The 20,562-nt window shown below is 46.1% G+C and overlaps 5 protein-coding genes across 5 annotated transcripts; 3 read left to right on the top strand and 2 right to left on the bottom strand.

Annotated features, from left to right (window-relative positions):
• Positions 1 to 4,267: 4,267 nt before the first annotated feature.
• Positions 4,268 to 5,188, top strand: TREMEDRAFT_61541 (uncharacterized protein; the record flags this gene model as incomplete). The annotated part of the gene is made up of 2 exons (XM_007004022.1): positions 4,268 to 4,655; positions 4,776 to 5,188. The coding sequence occupies 2 exons, from the start codon at positions 4,268 to 4,270 to the stop codon at positions 5,186 to 5,188; spliced, it is 801 nt and encodes a 266-aa protein (XP_007004084.1).
• Positions 5,189 to 11,327: 6,139 nt separating this feature from the next.
• On the top strand, positions 11,328 to 13,124 carry TREMEDRAFT_61539 (uncharacterized protein; the record flags this gene model as incomplete). Its single annotated transcript, XM_007004021.1, has 1 exon — positions 11,328 to 13,124. The coding sequence occupies one exon, from the start codon at positions 11,328 to 11,330 to the stop codon at positions 13,122 to 13,124; it is 1,797 nt and encodes a 598-aa protein (XP_007004083.1).
• A 230-nt stretch (positions 13,125 to 13,354) lies between these two features.
• Positions 13,355 to 14,002, bottom strand: TREMEDRAFT_30301 (uncharacterized protein; the record flags this gene model as incomplete). The annotated part of the gene is made up of 3 exons (XM_007003860.1): positions 13,355 to 13,385; positions 13,657 to 13,775; positions 13,952 to 14,002. 3 exons carry the CDS (start codon positions 14,000 to 14,002, stop codon positions 13,355 to 13,357), a joined length of 201 nt encoding a protein of 66 aa, XP_007003922.1.
• A 257-nt stretch (positions 14,003 to 14,259) lies between these two features.
• TREMEDRAFT_61538 (uncharacterized protein) lies at positions 14,260 to 15,422 on the top strand (the record flags this gene model as incomplete). Its single annotated transcript, XM_007004020.1, has 4 exons — positions 14,260 to 14,390; positions 14,412 to 14,560; positions 14,709 to 14,977; positions 15,174 to 15,422. 4 exons carry the CDS (start codon positions 14,260 to 14,262, stop codon positions 15,420 to 15,422), a joined length of 798 nt encoding a protein of 265 aa, XP_007004082.1.
• A 410-nt stretch (positions 15,423 to 15,832) lies between these two features.
• Positions 15,833 to 16,576, bottom strand: TREMEDRAFT_61537 (uncharacterized protein; the record flags this gene model as incomplete). Its single annotated transcript, XM_007004019.1, has 1 exon — positions 15,833 to 16,576. The coding sequence occupies one exon, from the start codon at positions 16,574 to 16,576 to the stop codon at positions 15,833 to 15,835; it is 744 nt and encodes a 247-aa protein (XP_007004081.1).
• Between the last annotated feature and the right edge of the window lie 3,986 nt (positions 16,577 to 20,562).

Below are 20,562 nucleotides of genomic sequence, written 5' to 3'. Positions count from 1 at the left end.
TTCTGTCACAAGTGCTTCCGGCACCGAGTACTCAACTGAGAGGTCGACACCCCTGATTATCCCCGACTGGGATGACCTCTCGAGGTCGTTGAATGTTCCCTCAGTTCGCTTCCACCCTTCAGGTCAAGTCACGATAGAGAGCCCAGTTAGTGACCTACGTGGTTCACGAGGTCATCCGAGACATCGAAAGAACACTCAATCCTTCACAACAGAAGCGGACAAGGCTCAGCTCAGCCATCTCATTCCACATCATTAGCTAGTGTGGAAAGGTGCAACACCCTTCAGCCTGCGCTTGGAGTACACAGAAGTACAGCTGGGGTGAGATGTGTGAGAGAGCTTATGAATATGATTTACTCTTGGTTGATCTCCCCAGCGTCCTTTTATGTCCTTGCTTTGAGAGGAGCATTGATAGATCCTCTGAAGGTGGAGTGGTCAGCGATTCTAACCTACGTCCCCGCTCTTGAACAGTACTGCAGCATACAAAAACGCATCCCTAGCTTCCTGATTGGGGGGTCTACTGAAACTTGTTGAAGGTCCTCTGGATCTCACAGCCTGCCTGAACAGATATTTGCAGCCACTTCGAAACACAGGTCTGAACATTGCTTGAAGATCTGCCATGGGACAATAAGGGTTACATGTTCCAACTTGTTATCAATGAGGAGGAGTGAAACATTCACATTGATGAAACTCATACTACAATTTCTTCACTCAGATGAGGCGGATCACACGGACTAAATCTCAGCTGAGTATCATCAAGTTTGAAACAAATAGACTCTCATGAAAAGACGTTTGATCTCATCCCCTGTGTTGCCTTCCGGTTGGGCAAGCAAGTGGACTTGATCTGCTGAGGCATGTATGACCACTCTTGGTGAGACGTAGACAGTCTCTTTCTCTATATGTTCTGCTAATCTCTTACACATATCTCTGTCAGTTCACCCACTCTCCATAACTACAAACCCACCGCTACCTCAGTTCATCCATCTAACCGATCTTGACAAGTAGAGATACCACTGATCAAAATCACTGTTGACCATGACATCCAAGTTTGAGAGCGATAGCCATAACCCCAATAGCCTGGTTCTTCCCTCAATTATCCCTCGTCACTCCGATACTCTTGAACTCACAGAACTGGTTTTGAACCCTGACAATCATTCGGATTCTTCGGAGGGCTCCACATGGGGTGATCTGTACCATTCCGAAGAATGCACCGACGGCCTACTCGTTCGCCCGAGAAGTAACAGAAGCAAACCTACAACATGGAACGTACCTTTCTCAACCAGAATCAGTTATGTCATCTCGTGAACTGATCAGTGATGGCTCAACATTGGCAACCCAATACCAACCTACTCCTGGGGAGGTGATTGCTTTGAGATGGCGGATGGAAAGATTTAGGTCAGGTGAGTTTTGAGCTTCCTGGCAGTTAACATAGAAGCAAGAACGAGCTCGTGCCATTGCCGCTTTCATGTTGGCAGGTATTCATATTGTTGTGTCTACAGGATATGGTTGTTCTTCCTCAACACCTTCAAACCTCTGACGAGAAAGTATGATTCATCAACCTTATTTTACTGACCACAGATCACATCAGTACATGGGAGAACCTCAAGCCTCAATGTCTCCAGATAAACAAAGAGCACAGTCAGTCCATGAACGAGTGGGTGAATGCAATGGATAGCTATATTTGCGCGGGAAATTATCACATTAAACATCAAGGAGCCAACTTTCTTTCCTGTGCCACATGTCACCGTAGCAATCTTCTTATGAGCCCACTCGCAAGCCTGAGATATGAAGCCTGTAAAACCAATCAGTTGCGATGCCAAGAGAAGAATAATGCATCTTTCCGAGTGTTGGCAGACCTGGTAGAAAGAGCCACGGCAGTGGTACAGTTGGGTGTAAAAAGTCATGTCCTCCGCGCGACCATTTTCAGCCGTGCTACATAACCCCTTCCATCTCTTTAACCTCATTACTCCTTCATCCAAACAGCTAAAAACCTGAAACTTGGTCAGAACATGCATATGTGTATTGTAAAGAGACTCACCAAGTTTCATATGCATCCGACTAGTACTTAGTACTCCACCCCTTCATCTTATATACACTCTTCCTTCTCCTCTCCATACTCATGCTTGTGGCATCAATGTTTTCCTGGGGTATTTCCTTCCACAATCGGCTAGCAACCTCAAAGAGGTCATCTACATTTGTGGGACGGTCAGGAAGCATAGCTAGCTCCTTTTTGAGCACTGCCCAGCAATTTTCAATGGGATTGAGATCAGGTGAACAAGGAGGGTGGGAAATGAAGTGGAATCCATACTTCTTGAATGCTGCTCGATTTTCCGGGGTCCAGTGGAGCTTTACATTGTCCTGTAGAATGAAGGGAGTCCCATAACCACGCCATTGTCGAACTAGCTTCCTCCAAGCAGCAAGTAGAGGTTTTTTCACGATCTGTTCAAGATAGATGTTTCCATTCATTCCTTTCCTCTTCGATTTGCTCTTAGATGTGTCAACTCTGATCAATTCCGTCCTTCCTCCATGCCAAATACCTGCCCAAAGCATCACACCATGTCCCTTCTTTACTCTAGGCTTGACACACGAGGTACTGAATGCTTCATGATCCATTCTTGTCACCCATTGGATTGTCCCACCCCCTATCCAAACTTTTGCTTCATCAGTGTATAAACCCTTTGTCCAGTCGAGGTTTTTGTTCTTGAGAGCCCATTCCCTACGTAGGCGTCGATGGAGAGGAGTTAAAAGTGGTTTGGAACGAGCAACACGACATCGGAGACCAAATTTGTTCATGGTAGAGCGCAGGGTAGAAAGACAGATATCAATGCCGGTTTCTTTAAGGAGGGAGAGGATGTGGCGGAGGGTTTTGTGGCGATATCTTAGGAAAGCATGACGAATCTGGGTTTCTTCGCGTTCAGTAAGCTTCTTGGGACGCCCAGGACGATGTTTGGTACGGTTGTGACCCTGTTCAGCTTGTTGCTTTCGTAAACGAGTGACAGTTCGAGGGGAGTATCCGAAGCGGAGTGCCACATTGGTAGGAGTGTCATAGAGCGCCGCTTCCGCAATTGTAGCTCTTTTTGAGGGGGATATTGGGTACCCAACCATAGTTTAGATGCTGGAGAATGTTTTTACAAAGTTTCAAGGCCATAGCTGCAGGGGCGGCTGATGAAACACGGGTCAAAGTATGTCTAATGAGGCAGTGTGGCATGGCACGGATTGCATGAAGGACATGACTTTTTACACCCGACTGTAGATCTGGAGGACCAGCGTTCAGCGTTTAGTCATCGGATCAATGGTTTTGGACATTGAAAATATACACACTCATAACTCTTTGGGAAGAAAGCAGATGATATGATGCATTCAGTTGCAGATTGATCTTGCATCAAGTATCAGAATAAAACTGATCTTGATTGCAAGTGAACTGTAAGTGCTGTGTCCAACATCTGTTTGAACTAAGAGAGTTGATCGTTGTTTTGCTTGACTCTCCAAAGTTGTTAGTTCCTAAAGTGTGGAGCAAGCAGAAAGCGAGTTGTGATCCTTTTAGCCCATCAACAACGAGTCTTCAGTCCACCTCCACTATTCTTTACACACCATTTTGTATGTAACACCTATTTGAAACATGTACCAAATTGTGAGCTCAAGGAGATGTACTGAATGTTTCATCCATGGGAAGAGAAAGACCTACTGTATATCTTGAAATGCTACGGTATTTCATACACGTTTCACGTGACACACTCTTTGATATGGAACAATGTTAATTAGTCGCCTTCTCACTCATAGACGTAAATTGAGAAGTTGTCGATATGACACGCAAGTAAGATGAGCGGACTTCTAGAACTCTGTATCGGACATGAGAACACCTAATTCTCATTGAATGTTTCGCTAATAATTAGATGGTAATACAGAGGGGAAAAAGAGCATGCATCAATTCTACATGTCTCTATACTTATCACATTCCACTCACACGCATAAAACCAGAGACGATCGAATAAAGTTCAGAGGATAAGTTGAACGGAGAAATATTCGACGGAAGGGGTAATTCTAACGGCGGTTCGGCCGTCCTGGCCCGATTCTATCGGCTAACATTGAAGGAAGGCCGTTTTTGGTGTGCTTATATTGCGACGTCTAAGGCTATGAGTACCATCGACTTCTTTCACTACAACCCACCACTGCATTTCTTCCGTCCGAACACTCTCAATATCTGCTCACTGATCATTCAATTGACCAATTTTCCCTGCTACATATCTTAACCACCTCCGGTATCTTTACAATGTCATTTGATCTCGATACGTCCAACAGTCTCATGTCGTTAGTCTATCCCAGCATCCCGATCGACGGGGAGTTGACTGGCAGTCATGCCAGTGAAGATGGGAATCATGACACTCAGAAGGAATCTCCCTCTGTCAAGGACCCCAAAACCTACAAGGAGATCATGGCTTCGGTTTTGGACGCTTTCACTGACCAAGTGCCAGGGGCATGTATTGCACTTGATCAGAGAATTCCAGAAGGAGAGATCTCTTTGAAGCCTCACCAAAATAGGGAAGAATCAATGACTAGAGAAGTAAACATGTCAAATCCAAGCCTATTGGAGGAACAGGACATAAAGGATGAAACTAAGAAGAACTCTCTTCTGTGGGAGATAGCAGACCGTAAGGATGGTAAGTCTATTTCACACACTACGCACGAATGGAGAATCATACTCCTACTAAATCATTGACCTGCACCACTTCACAATCCATCCCATCACGAATCTGACTGCCCGTTCTTGTGATCAACAGGCCAGTTTGTCATGATAAAATCGTTGATTGCAGAGCAATTTACTGCTTGGTCAATATTCATCCAAGCTCTTACAAGAACCAATGGACATCCTAATGACTCCATGTCTCGATGGGAAAAGTCTATAGCTGATTACATCCTCTTTTCAAATTATCAATCCCATCAAGGCCACGATTCTTGTAACGGATGTACGCGTGAACGTACTTTACTCCAACCTTTCGAAACCCTTGTAAATGAAGCTTCTAAAGTGAACAACGACTTGTCGGATGGTCTGTGTGATTCACAGTTGTTTGCGTACAGAGATGCCGTGAAAAGCGCTGAGTGGTCAGCTTATTTGGGACGTAGGCAACTCACTTTGAGCCATGAGATCAACAAGAATATCTCTTCTTTGGCTGAGAAGGGTTTGGACAACTAGTTCCAAGATAGGGACACACTGCGGTGAGATACGGGAATGAGAGGATTGAATGAAGACTTTAACGATATCATATGCATTATTCTATAAAGGCAGCGTATTAATTCGACATCTGCCACGTACTTGTACGACTTGGAACGACCAGGGGTGTTGATCGTACCGCCACCACGAGTCGTATGTAGATTACCGAGAAACTCCGCGAGATCAAACTCGGGACATCTCTCTCTCTTTTATGCATCCTCTCTCGTCTCACCAACCAACAGATTAACAGTCGGACTCTATCACTGTTGCTGTATAGGAGTCAATCATCTATCACTGTGGAACTGGTGAGCGACATTGCATCAACCGGTCCACTGAACGCTTCCGGTGAAGCAGTGATAGGTGGTGGGCCGAGGGGGGATCACGCGTATTAGGGGTTATCGGTACCCACGGTTTATTGACAACACGGTTTATCGACAACACGGTTTATCGACAACACGGTTTATCGACAACACGGTTTATCGACAACGATCAATTGCGATTGATAAGAGAGAGTACAGTACTGGGTTAGTACTGGTACGGTAGGATCTAGACGGAAGGAGAATAGATAAGGAGAGACGGGAAAGTGCTTGGTTGGATAGTAGGAGGCGAAGGACAGTTGTCAGTTTACTGCAACGGAGACGTCTTTGAGACGCATACCTACGGGCTTGCCGGTAGAAGGAAATCCAGTCCAACCTGGTGGCGGCTACTACATCGTAGTACTCGCCTAGCGCACGATAAGTCTTTCTTGAGAGTCTATTTTTGATCTAGAAGACAAAGCTCACGTACATCAAAATGAGCGAATACACGGGAACCACACTTGATACCATTCCCATTCTTTCCAGTGCCCACGGCTACTATGCGTGGAGTACCCAAGCCCGACTTCACCTCACCATTGTCGGCTGCATTGGCATCATCGAAGGTACCGACCATGAACCATATCGTGCTTTCTCGGTTGCAAGGTACATGAGGGCGGGGTCTATGCCGCCCAGGGAGGATGAGATGGATAGTCCCAGGATATTGGGGACAGACGAGATGAAGAGGTGGGAGGAATGGAGAAAGAGGGAGCTTAAGGCCCAGGGCGTCATCCAAGCCAGAGTGGATAGGGGACTTTTGATGGAGATTCAAGAGTTATCTACGGCAAAGGAGATGTGGGATTGGCTGGAGAACGACATGAAGATAAGTACTCCTCAACATCGTTCAGCCATAGAAAGAAAGCTTCGTACCTTATTCCTCCCATCCAATTCCTCTGTTGACAACCTCGTTAAACATCTCACCACATTCAACTCCTTATTCTTTGAAGCCAAGCACGCTGGCTGCGAGCTCTCAGACAACACTCGTGTTCAACTATTCCTTGATTCTCTCACCCGCGCAACCGACTTTGACATTGCTCTTCGTATCTTCCAACAACAACCTGGCTACCTGCAATCATGGGATGGTGTTAGGAAGATGTACCAAGGGGAGATTGCTCGAAGGGACGCAAGGGGTGAAGGCGACATAGTTGGAGAGGTGAATGCAGCGATGCAGAAGGTTTCCCTGGAGCATGGTGCAAAGGGGAAGGGAAAACCTGGGTTTAAGGGAAAGAAGGGACGTGTGGGTGGTAAAGATAGTGGGGTTAAAGGTGATAAGGAAGGACCTAAGTGTTGGAACTGTGGGCAAGGTGGACATATGAAGAAAGATTGTCCAAAGAAGGAGGATGAAGACGAGGGAAAGGTGAAGGGTAAAGGGAAGTGGGAAAGACACGCTGGGGAAGCAAGATTGGAAGACTTTGAAATAGGAGCTATCGGCAAAGACAATTCGTCGACACCTTCTTCCATTCCTGAATTCCTTGTCGATAGCGGATGCACCCACCATGTCTCCCCTTACATTCATCTGTTCACTAATCTCAAGAAACTTACCTCACCTGCTCACTTCTCAGTTCCTAACGGTGGTAAAATGGTCGCTTCCTATACCGGTGATATTGTCTTACGTCTCAACAATGGAAGAGGAATCAAACTTCAAGACGTATTCTATCAACCCTCAGCAACAAGAAACTATCTTTCAGCGTATACCCTGATAGATAAGGGGTGGAAAGTCGACCTCCATGACATGGTTTTGTCAACGAACGGCTTGATCATCAAGGGCGAGAGAAGGGGAAATTTCCTGTTCGTCCAGATGGGGATTGTTCACCACAATCCATCTCAACCAGAAGGCTTTGAAATACCTCAAGTAAATGAAATCGAAGCTAGAACAAGTCTTTTGGAAGAGGAACATAAACGACTAGGACATATTGGTCGTGAGAAACTCCTGAAGCTAGCAGGTGATGGACTGCTACGTTATTCGAGGGAGCAGCTGGAACAAGATACGTTCAGGCTGGAGGAATGTGACGCTTGTCAAGCTCGCAGGGCAACAAGGTTACCCAAGGGGAAAGAAAGTCCCAGGGGGAAGGCAGATGCAGAGACGGTTCATGTTGATCTGGCCGGTCCTTTTGACCCATCCATTGGAGGAAATCGTCATTACTTGGCGATGATAGATGACTATTCAAGAATAGCATCTGTGATACCTCTGCCTAACAAGCAGAACGTATTGGTTCACCTGAAAGGCTTTGTCAATAAGTTGGAAAGACAGACGGGAGGGAAGGTACGGTTTATTAGAAGTGATGGTGGATTGGAATTTGCCAGTGGACCAGCGGGTGCTTGGTACCACGAGACGGGAATTATCCATCAAGTTACTCCTAGGTACACTCCTGAGCTGAATGGAGTTGTGGAAAGGTTCAATAGAACTCTCAAAGAGATGACTGGAGCTATGTTGGCGTCAGCCAATTTGAACAACAACTACTGGGATTGGGCGGTGAAATACGCCTGTTATCTTTTCATGAAGACAACCAGAGGTGAAGATGGTATCAATGCGTGGATGAAGTACACGGGTAGAGACCCAAATCTGAAGAACGCTTTGATGTTTGGGGAACTGGTGTTTGTTCAGATCCCTGGAGAGGTAAGAGGAAAGTCAAGGTTAGATATTGACAAGGGAGAATTGGGAAGAGTCGTAGGAATGGATCCAGCAAAGAGTGGATGGTATGTGAGGATGGAGAGTGATGGAAAGATGCTTTTCAGCAGGGACGTTAAGAGTGCTTCAGGTCACCCCTTAACTCCAGAGAAGACGATTACACCCATTACTCCTCCCACGGCCCCAGTATCCAATCCTCCTCCACGTCCTATTACGACTTTACCGGCAACACTTCCTTCCTCAGGAATGATACCTCCTGTACAACCTGCACAGGTTGTGACTGAACCTCTGGAAGATGAACCAGATTCAGTGAGTGTGAGGGAGAATGGTGGAGTAATAGAGCAGAGGAATGATGACGGTGTGGAAGGACAGAGGGAGACTGGGAACGACGTTCAAGTTACTCAAGAACCAAAGATTCCCACGGCAAATTCTCTTCCAACACTTGATCTTCCCGCTCCTCTAACTCCTGCACCACCTCCGCCCCCACCTGTACTTCCTACTCGACGTAGTGCTCGAATTGCTGGTGAAGTACCATATCAAGCAAACCTTGTGGAGAAATGGTATAGCAATACAACAAGAGCATCTGCTATGGCGTCAGAGATGGGTATGGAAGAAGCAAATTCGTCACCGTCTGATGGACCTCAGACTGCTAGAGAAGCTCTTACTAGCAGGGATAAAGACGAATGGAAGAAAGCTATGCTCCGGGAACTTGACAATATTGAGTCAAAAGGAACATGGGAAGAAGCTTTTCTCCCACCAGGTCGGAACACTATAGCGTCAAGATGGGTCTTCAACATCAAGAGAGACGCTGATGGTCAAATCGTCAAACACAAGGCAAGAGTCGTAGCAAAAGGTTTTTCTCAACAACCTGGAATTGATTATGAACAAATGTATGCTCCAGTGAGTAGGATGACAAGTCTTCGACTACTTCTCACAATTGCTGCTACATTTGATTTGGAACTACGACAAGCCGATGTTGAGGGAGCTTATCTCAATGGTGTACTTGACGAGGAGATTTACATGGAACATCCTGAAGCCATGGTACGACAACGCAGTGGGACAGTACTGCAATTGAAGAAGTCCTTGTATGGGTTGAAACAATCAGCCAGGGTATGGTGGTTGGAACTTGGGAAAGCGTTAGAAGAACAGGGTTTCAGAAGGACTGAGGGAGACTGGGGAATGTATGTCCGACCAGCAGGAAAATATGGTGGACTGGTGATTCTCCTGGCGTACGTTGATGACCTGGTCATAACTGCGCAGACAAATAAGGAGATTGATGCGGTCATGGAGAAGCTGAAGAGGAAATGGGTAATGACGGAAATGGGAGAAATGAAGCAGATTCTTGGTCTCAAGGTTACACGAGATCGTTCAAAAAGAAGAATCCATCTTTCTCAACCAGCGTACATTGATAAAGTCGCTTCTCGATTTCCGGGTCATTCACAGCATCGTCCAATGACAGCTCCTCTCCCCACTCAACATCACGATGAACCAGCAGTCAGTGAAACTGATGAACTCGCACCTCTTTCCCCTTTCCAAGCCGCCATTGGAAGCTTGATGTGGACATCGGCATGTACTCGGCCGGACATCAGCTTTGCTACAAACTTTCTAGCACGGTTCAGTGCTGCTCCCCTAGAAACACATTGGCAACTTGCTTTACGAATAGTTGCTTATCTTCTCAAGACACGAGAATATGGTTTAGTTCTTGGTGGAGAAGTAGGGAAAGGATTAGAAGGTTGGGTAGACGCGGACTTTGCAGGGTGCAAAGTGACAAGACGGTCTACTACAGGATATATCTTCAAGCTCTGTGATTCAGTGATTAGTTGGATGTCAAAACGACAAGGTTCAGTCACTACGTCAACATTAGAAGCAGAGTATGTGGCTATGGCTGAAGCAGCGAAGGAAGCAAGATGGTTATCTGGGCTTGTGAAGGAATTGGTTAATTTGAAGGGAACAGTTACTCTGAATTGTGACAACAAGGGAGCTTTAGCGCTGGCTAATAACCCAGGTGTTCATACTCGAACGAAACACATTGAGTATCGACATCATTTCATTCGAGAACAAGTATCAAACGGTCAAATTCAACTTGTATACGTCCCAACAAATGATCAACAAGCAGATATTCTCACTAAAGCTTTACCGGGTAAACGTCATTTGAAGAATATGGAAGATCTAAGGATAGAGGATAAAAGAGAAGGAACGAGAGGTAATAAAGGGAGTTTAAAGGTTAGGACAGTGGGGAAGCCGTCTTAGGTAGTGAGCAGAGACTCGGTGATGACGGCAGAGGGAGTGTTGATCGTACCGCCACCACGAGTCGTATGTAGATTACCGAGAAACTCCGCGAGATCAAACTCGGGACATCTCTCTCTCTTTTATGCATCCTCTCTCGTCTCACCAACCAACAAGGGGTCCGTGCCATCCGCACGGTCTGAAAGTGGCGGAAAGTGAATTTGCCACACTGCCACGAATGATCGAGTGGCGATCGTGGCGGATCTGACGAACGTGCGTTTCCTTCCTTACTTTCGTACTTTCTCTCTTGGATTTAACAAACTCAGTCACACGAGCAACGTTCGTCCTCTCTTTGTCCTTTACCCTACTCTCTTCTCCTCATCTCTCCTGACTAATAAATCTCACATAGCTCTGAGGAAGTCTCTAGTGCGAGCTCATACAAGACGAACGAAGTGAAAGCAAGTTACTCGGTCGTAAACGACTCCATCTTGCGGCGGATCAACTTCCTACCCTCCTTTCTTCTTCCCTCCTTACCTTTCCCGCTTCTCTCTTCTCACTTGATAAGTGGTCTATGCTACAGAGGACAAGAAATTGGAGGGAAAGTATTGAAGTTTGAGACTCGTGTGATCTACCTCGTGCGTCAAAGGTACCGAGGAACGAAACGTGCGTTCTTATTTCTTTTTCCCCGGATCAACCGTCTCAAGCTGAAGGATAGAGAACAACCTTTGGAATGCTTCATCCTCTGTTACATCCGAAAATAATTCCATCACTTTCTAATATATCTAATCAACTTGAAGAAAGACGAGTACTACAAGAAAACAAGAAGCGAAAAGGATCATTCCATCCGTTCCAAGCGAACACACTAAACATACCTCATTCCACATATCAATTGTCACGCGATCAACTGGGACAAATGCCTCCTCCTGCAATTCCTACTAAACGAAAAGCAACTATTGATCTTCATCTTCCCACTCTCCCTTCTCCACATTCTGGACCATCACGAATACCTGCCAAAGACGATAGTCAGAGTCTATCAGATGTATCGGGTGACGATGAAGAATACATTCCAACCAGAAGAAAACGTACAAACCCTGGAGCTTCGGGTAAAAGTCAACCTGGAAACCCTTCTCAGGATCGAGGAAATAAGATCGGAGAATCGTCGAAAAGTGGAGGAATCATGAAAGAAGTTCAGAGAGGGGAAAATTCAAGAGGTGGACAAAAAGTTGGCGGTGGAGGTAAACAGTTATCTAGGGAGCAATTGCGTAAAGCTAATCATTCTTTGATCGAACGACGTAGGAGGGAAAAAATCAATTTCGCTTTACAAGAATTAAGAGGGATGGTTCCGGGACTAGGAGAGACGAAAGGGGGAGGAGAGTTCAAGTTAGAAGTTTTGGAAAGAACGGTGGTCCATATGAGAGAACTCAAAGCGAGAGTGGAAGAGTTGGAAAGGGGTGTATCGACTTCTTCAGTATCTTCAGGTCTCGAAACTTCGGTGGAATGGCTACAACGGGGTGTTCAAATGGTGGAGGAACATCCGGAGCAACAATCAGGATTACACAATTCCAACATGAACATGGGTTGGGAAGGAGAGAGTGGAGAACAGGATTCGGAGAAGGGAATTGATTCACCTCCCTCACCTGATCAAACTCCTTCCTCAGAACATTCATCCCTTCACTCCGGCGAGAACTTGGAGCAATCACAACAATCAACCCCACAACCGCCCTTCCCTGCGTATCAGCATGCTCATCCATCACTCTCCCGAAATAAGACGTCAGATATCATCCCGAGAGACCGCACTTCTCACCCTACAGACGACACATTCCGTCCACCGAACCCCATTCCGGATCCTTCAGCTGTTCAGAAGGAATCGCTTTCAAATTCGAGACTACCCACCCGACCTGATCCATCTCCTACTTCCATCTCTATGCGATCTCACCCGATCTACCTACCATTTCCCACACCTTCCCCAACCTCACCATTTCTCACGCACCCCAGTGTGAACCAAGGTATGGAGCCATCCCCCTTTCTTGCACCTTTACAGAATATCAGTCTGTTTGGAGGTGCCCTGAACTTGGATGCGCTGGTTTCAGCACCTTCCTCAGGGTCCCCAGAAAGTCTACCAGACGTTTCGACCGCAAAGGATAATTCGATGGATGACCGAAGACGTGCGAAGACATTTGCGTGGGCTGATCAGGCGAGCGTGGGATTTGTCAGTGGAAAGGACATGAATGGTACGAGAGTGATTGAGAGGGAAGCGTCGGATGGTGATGTAGGACTTGAGATTGGCATGAAGGGGAGTCAAGTGGTGATAGGGGAATCCAAAATGGGACACGAAGAGGAAGAGGCAGCAAATTTGTTACTGGCGTTCAGCTCTCCAGACACTTTACGACCCGTTCAACCTTCCGTCATGAGCAAAATACCCTCTTTCCTCCCCTCGCCCGGGGAGCAACCCCTTCCTGCTTCGCTACATTCGTCCACGACGCCTGCTTTCTTGACGACGACCACACCTCTCGCTCGCACATCCCCAAACATGTCAAATTTCGATTCTCACCCACCATTCGTGATTCGCGATGAACATCGAGTTGTAGATGTAGTGCGTGGGGACGGAGTGACGTCAAGCAGTGACGCTAGAAAAGGAAGACGCGAAGGGAATATAGAATCTAGACCTCTGTTAGTGGGCAAGACAGCGAGAGACATTCTACGTATGTGATGATGTATTGCGGACGCTGCCGAGTTGTGTCAAATTCATCTCTCGTGTCATCTTTCATTCCATCTGAGTGTCTCAGTAAGCCGTGTGTCTTGAGCTCGAAGCTGACTTGAATGGTTTTATAACGGTCAGTGCAATGATATTCTGACGATTGCAAAGCACATGATGGCAATCAGCAGGTCAATGAATGAAGCCTCACGTGCACGCCATGCAAATGTCTGGTACAACCCTCCTCAACCGGATTTACCCGCGGGTTGGGGGTTCCTGCCCGTCAGCGCGGACCAAACGGGTCGTTGTACGAGATTTCACAGGAGGGAATGAGATTTCAGATAGGAGCGAAAGACGATGATAGTATTCGATCACGATTTAATCTGATTGAACTATGCATAATTTGGTTCATCCGGATAGAGGAGAGCAGATGTGAAAAGGAGAAACGAGTCTTGTCGGACACCCAGATAATAGGCAAGAGAGTATAGAATATGAATTAGAAGTGATGAACGATGGATATAGGTAATGTGAAAACGAAGTCACTCACACTTTACGCTTGCCACCTGGCGCGACACTGACGACGAGGAATCGACGAACGTATTGCTCCCTCTTGTGAGCACGACCGCACCGCTTCTTCCTCTTTTCTTGTTTCTCGACCTTAGGACACTACTTGTCAGTGACTGGTTACTCTATTACATGCTCTACAGGAGTGGCAACACAATACTACCCGATGATGCAATAGACGAAAGTATGATCCTTTTTCCTTTTGACAGCGCCCTTCGTCGTCTGTGATATGAGGTTGGAGGAATATGAAGTGGCATGAACCGGAACTCCAAGCTCACCTGAGACCTGACCTTACCCGCACGAGCGAGAGAACCGTGGACTTTACCCATGTTGTTTGTCTAAATATCAGCGGTGTTCTAAACTGTCCTCAAGGCCCCTCAATCATCCGTCGACGCGGTGATTCTCTTCCCTCTTTGGCTATGACACTATGAAGACGTGTAGTCATCTGGTGAGGAAAGTGAATTGACTGAAGGGGGTTCAATTGAGATACTGACGTTGTGGGTGGTTATCGACGAGATGAAGGAAAAGAGGAGGGTGAGCGAGGAGGCCATTTCACTCCGCCGGGAATATCCGGAGTTTCGTAAGAATGAGTTGTGGCGTGGCGTTATCCGGCGGCGACCTCCGGTGCGTCCGGATTTCCCATCCTGTTCAAACGCAACCTACCATGGTAGGAACCTGGATGTCTGGCGGCCCGCAGCTACGAATAATCATCGGAAAGTAAGATCGCGAAGGAGGTAGAATGGCTATCATGGATCCGAGTACATCAAAGATATCTCTGGCGTATCTAGGTCCAGAAGGAACCTATGGTCATCAAGCTGCTCAGGTCTTCCTACCGGCTTTGTCCGAGGACGTGGATTTGGAACTCATTCCATGTCCTACTATATCAGGTGAGCCTGTATTTCTCAAGCATACATATATCATTCCTTCCCGAAAAGCATATCTGACCCTTCGTATACCGCAAAACTGACGACGTTGTTCGAGGTGCTCTTGTCAACTGACGTCAGGCCACACGATGATACAACAGCTGATGCTCAGATGTATATCATCACCCTTCTGACTACCTCGTTCTGCCCGTCCAGAACACCTTAGCGGGTTCAGTGACAGAAACTGTCGATTGTCTACTCTCTCCTCTTTCTTCTGGGAGGAAGACCGGAGAAGTCGAGCTTGGCGGCATGAATGGTGGGGAAGCTGGACCTTCAAGACCTCGAATTATAGGTAGTACAGATCTAGAGATTGCACACTGTTTGGTGGTTAGACGTGGAGTGAATATGGATGATATCAAATGGGTTCGGTCACATGAACAAGTGAGTTGGCATTTCGTACCTTTCTGCTACCCTGTCTCACAAGTTCGATTCGAAATGTATGATGTGGGACGTAAAGCTGGATTCTTTCTGTAATGACTCCTCCCCTGTCTCTTCTGCTCGACGAGGGAGAGCTAGACTACGACGGTTAAATCAGGAGGTTATCGCTTCGGCGATAGACAAGAGTGCTGACTGTCAGGCCTTGACACAATCTACTATTTTCTTGCACACCCACCTTCCATTCGCGACTCTTCATCCTTGGCGTTCTACGGCTTCTGCAGCCTTATCTCTTCTCCAACTCAGTCCCGAAGATCCTCCAGGCGACGGTGCGGCATTATGTTCCAAAGCTGTTTTGACGCTTTATCCGCAATTGGAGCTGTTGTATGAAGGCACTCAAGCTGGAAACGGTATGTCAGCACATGTTTACTTCTTGATGGTGCATAGCTGAATGTCAATAGACAATTTTACTAGATTCCTTCTCCTTTCTCGACATCCTGACAGACCGTCAATCTGTCCAATCCCCACATCCAACTTCTTCGCGTGCAGAGACTCAATGACTTTGTCGACACTGGCTCAAAATTCAAAGTTGAAAGCGGTCCATGCTCGACCTGCACCAGTTGAAGAGAGTTCAGAACGATATCCGACTTGGTATCTCGTCGAAGTGGACTCATCGACGATATATTCCTCACTAGACAGAAAGCGGGAGGACACCGTGAAACTTGGAACATGTTAATCTACACTATGTATGTCATTCATTCATGATCATGAATCATCTGCATCTCTGAAAGTCTTTCACCCCTTCATTGTCTTTCTATTCTGTTGTCGATTGATCGCCCATTACACGACTCATAGCATGAGTTACGACCTCCAAGTTCGGCGTTTTTGTGTACTTGCTTTCTTCTTGTGCGTATATTCCGAATATGTAGTACGTCTACCAGACGGGCCTGTCCTCGTCGAGCTTCCAACCTGCCAATCCTCTATTATTGGAGGTTCTTCATTATCGGAAGTGGAAACCACAATAGTGGCGTCACTGTCCTCCTCAACGCTCTCGATCACTTCTATTGAATTTTCGTCATCTTTCACTTTTGGAGAACCTGCAACTTCTATTGAATCATTCCCCGCTCCTTCTCTTGTAGGTTCAATCACTCGGTGATAGTTCTCCTTTGCTTGTGTGTGCTCTTGAGTGCAATAAGACAAATCATCATCTTCTTGCATTTGTTTCTGAGAGAGGTAATCATACATCACCCTGGAGAAATCGTCAAAGGATAATGCTTTCTTCTCTTTCACTCGTCGTGTCATTCGTGTCGGATGGTCTCGACTGTTGCGCGATTTTTGTGGTGGTACTTGTTGTACTTGTGCGTTCGATGCAGAGAAAAAGGGTATGGAATCGGATGATTCGGCCCAAGGAGATGATTCGTCAGGTTGTGGCCATTCGAATTGCGTCCAATCTGGTGGATCTTGTAACTCATCAGTACTAGTCTTGAGAATCTCTTCTATCGGAGCGTCAATATTGGCCGAATCCGTCTCTAAGTCAGTATCAGGGAAGAAACTAATATCTCCCTCGTACTCCGGCAAGTACATATCGTCGTCCTGTTTTGACATGTTCATGACTTGTAGATGATGTACGTAATCTTGAAATTAGCAAAGTGAGTGATTTCTAGTGAGGGAACAGACTGTATGAGGGAGTCAAAGAAGGGAAAAAGGATGAAGATGATCAAATTGAGTCCAGCTATCACGTTCAGAGGTGAGCGATGACCTAGTGGGGTCTTGGGGTTGAAGCTATGAGGGAAAATAAGTGGCAGGAGGGGGAACAGGTGTAATGAAGCTGTTGAAGCGGGTATCTAACATTCTGTTTCAGCTGGTAAAAGGTGATGATCGGAAGGGGAAAAGTCAGATGTCACGTCACAAGTCGTACCCTTCAGTAATTGGTCGGGCAACACACTATCTAGAGAAGACACTACATAAACAACGTAGAAAAGCGGCGGATTAAAGATGATAGAGTCGGCCGCCGGGAGATGGTGATGACTTGAGACGAAGAGATTCTCCGAAATCACTGTCAGGATCACGGGTACCTATAGACAGGTTTCTCAAGAGTCGTATGCAGAAGTCGTACTTCACCTACCCTTTCCCCTCTCCGCTTCACTAATTCCGCTACGGCATCGTCCATTCTCCTTTCCTACCGAATCGCTATTTCCTCGTCTTGCAATACTTTTCCTTCATCTCTGTGTCCCTCATCTATCTCTGTCTTCCTTTGGTATTCCACCCCATATTACTTCCCATCTTTACTCCATAGATTTCGGTATCACTCCGCTCCCTTTTTAGTATATAGAAACAGCCCTTTTTCATAGATGTCTTGTCAAATGTATTTTCTCGTCACTTAGCAAATCTTTTGCCACTTGATCTCATTGACTTATAGTCTCTTCGATCCACTACATCACTAAACTATAAACCACATCATGTCACGCCTGCGGGTAGACTGCTGTAGCAAAGTACTGCCTTGGATACTGAGGGGTTTTAGTCTCGGGCTCGTAGAGCTTGATGACTGCCTTAGGTACTGAGGAGACTGAGATGTTGGGTTAGAACCAACTGAGTGACTTATCAAATGAGGTTAAGAGAATTGAAAAGATACATTGCTGAAGAAAAGAAACTATGTAAGAACTATATGGGGTTTATATCTATTTCTGAGTCCATTCTGGGATGTGCATTGTCCTGCGTAGGAAAGAGTCGTGATTCTCGATCTCATGTGTATATTCAACCATGGATCAGAAAGCTGCGTGGTCTTTGTGACGTGATGCGTACAATACGCTGTTGACCGCACGCAGAAGCACGCATGACGACGTAAACAATATGTTCGCCTTAAATCTAACTAAACTGAAGTCTTGGGTCTAATGCCATACCAGGCAGACTGACTGAGGATAACTTAACTAACTAAAGGTTCAGGTCTCTTGCCTTGGAGGCATAAGAGCAGAACTAAACATGAAGAAACTGATACTTGGACCTTCTGCCTTGTGTGCACAAGAGCAGAGTTGTTGATTCATGACACATCACTAGATATAAACTACATCACAAGGTTGTTACGGGGTAACAACGAATCGAGAGGACTCTATCGAGTTCGACGGATTAGGACAGAGGAAAGCGGGAGTTGGAGGCAGTGCTGCAGTAGGTAGGGACGGGTTTTCCCCTTTTGAGATTTTTCCACTGGGTTTGCTCAAAGCGGTTTTTTACCTGTCCGAGTATGTACGTACGTAGACGCTTGCAGCAGGAAGAGGACAAGGGCGAGGATATCCGTAGACAGTATATAGTACAATCAGCAAAGTACCAACTTTGCTGATTCTTCAATATCATTCTTTGGCTACATCGATTGCAGAGTGTTTGCTAATATTAGATGATAATACAGAGGGGAAAAAGAGCATGCATCAATTCTACATGTCTCTATACTTATCACATTCCACTCACACGCATAAAACCAGAGACGATCGAATAAAGTTCAGAGGATAAGTTGAACGGAGAAATATTCGACGGAAGGGGTAATTATCTAACGGCGGTTCGGCCGTCCTGGCCCGATTCTATCGGCTAACACTCCCCCACGGGACAATGCACGACTCTGCAGTAGTCCCGGACGATTTATCGATGGCGACGGCGGGGTTTGTGATGATGTAGAAGGTAGTAATGACGAAATATTGAGTGTTATGTGTGTGGTAGTAGTGGTAGGTGAAATCGTGAAATGAATTTCGGTGGGGCCCCCTGCGGGGCTCCGCTCTGACACGTGGTTACCACTCACTACTGACGACTGACTCTTCTCTATCATTCCTTTTACTTCATCACTTTTATCTCCAATTATCGGTATGTCCACCTTTCGTCTTTCTCCACTTTTATCACTCGTTTCTGACTGTCTGAACTTCCCTCTGTCCTGTCTACTTCTTAAAACTTCAGGTTTGCTAGTAGACTCCCGAGAATCGATGAAATTCCTTCGTGTCCCTGGCTGACGATATCTATTATCATTAGTAGCAACCGCATCGTTATCATGGCCCAAGTTCCTGCCTCCGTTCTTTCGACCATTGCTTCTCCCTCGGTCCCTGGACCGTCTGATCGTCCTGCTCTTAGGTTGCTCCCCAGCAATCCTCCCGACTGTAAGTCTGTCAGTCATACCATGAACTTTATTGAGTTTGAGATCTTTCCCAGAAGGTGAAATTTGAACTGGGGATATTGAAGTCGAACCTAGACAAACATTTCCTTTTGATAGGAAACGCTCTTTTGGAAGGTGGGGTAACCCACGAGAGGGTACAAGAGATTGTTGATGCTGTGGACTCTCTCCACGATAAACTTGAGAATATCCTCGGTGGATATAAGGTTGCTGGCTACCAGCCAAAGTTCCCGGTGTTCGTGGACTTGACGATGGAGGTTGAGTAGTATCCCTCCTATGTATCGTCTTATCTCTTCTCATCCTACTCTTCTCTTTCATTTCTCTAATGATTCTAGGTTCTACCGGTGGTTTCTGACCTATCTTAGAATTACTCACATTCATAGGTACACCCGAAAATTTTACATTTTGGCTCACGAGAACTTTTCCTTCGGTGGTACCTTCGGTGGGTTTCTCTGAAGTTCCTTCCACCCACACTTCTCTGTCTGATACCAACTCTGTATCTGGTACCACTTCGTTCCTTGGTACCACTTCGTTCTCTGTACCACCTGATAGATCTCCTAGGTCCTCGAAATCTGAATAATCGTAATCGACGATTTCATCATCATCTAATGTCACGTATACTGAACCAATGTTTTTCTTCTTCGGTGGTTCTACCCGTATCGCTGACATATTCACCGAATGTACTGGTCCACCTAAAGCTTTCGTGAGTACATCTGCTCGCTGATAGACAGTGCTGACGTATTCTAGTTCAATAACTTTATTACTGACTAGATCTCGAAGGGCATGATGTCGAATATCAATATGTTTTGTCCTCTGGTGAGTACCAGGTTTTCTCGCTAGTGATATCGATCCTTGATTATCGCAATTTAATATAGTAGGATTTAGCTGATCGTAGCCTATCTCCCTCAATAATCCTCTCAACCACTGAGCTTCCTTCGCTGCTTCAGCCATCGCGATGTACTCTGCTTCCACTGTCGACGACGATACCGTAGCTTGTCTTTTTGAACTCCATGTTATCGGTGAGTCGTTCATCATAAATATCCAACCAGTAGTTGATCGTCGTGTGTCTTTACAACCTGCCCAATCGGCATCAACCCATCCTGCTAGATCGCTAGCCTCGCCACCGAGACGAATACCATGTAAACGAGTGGACCGAAGGTAGGTAATTACCATTATCCCTTCCTCCCATACTTTCTTCGTCGGTTTGGTAAGGTACCTAGCAAGGTATGAGGCTGCATATGATATGTCAGTCGAGTACATGTGGCTAACCACTGTAGACATCCTATTAACTCTTGAAATGGTCGAATTTCACTTTCCACCTCCGACATCGAAAGATTTTTCGCAGTAAGAGGTAACGGTGTTTTTCGGTCTCGATGTAAGTCGTTTTCTGGAAACTTCTGAACTATCTATCGATGTACGCTGGTTGTTTAACCATATCGTCTTT

The sequence above is a fragment of the Tremella mesenterica genome (assembly GCF_000271645.1).
Source record: "Tremella mesenterica DSM 1558 unplaced genomic scaffold TREMEscaffold_4, whole genome shotgun sequence".
NCBI classification, from domain to species: domain Eukaryota; kingdom Fungi; phylum Basidiomycota; class Tremellomycetes; order Tremellales; family Tremellaceae; genus Tremella; species Tremella mesenterica.
The sequence above is the reverse complement of the archived record's forward strand: the minus strand, read 5'-3'. Positions and strand labels throughout refer to the sequence as shown.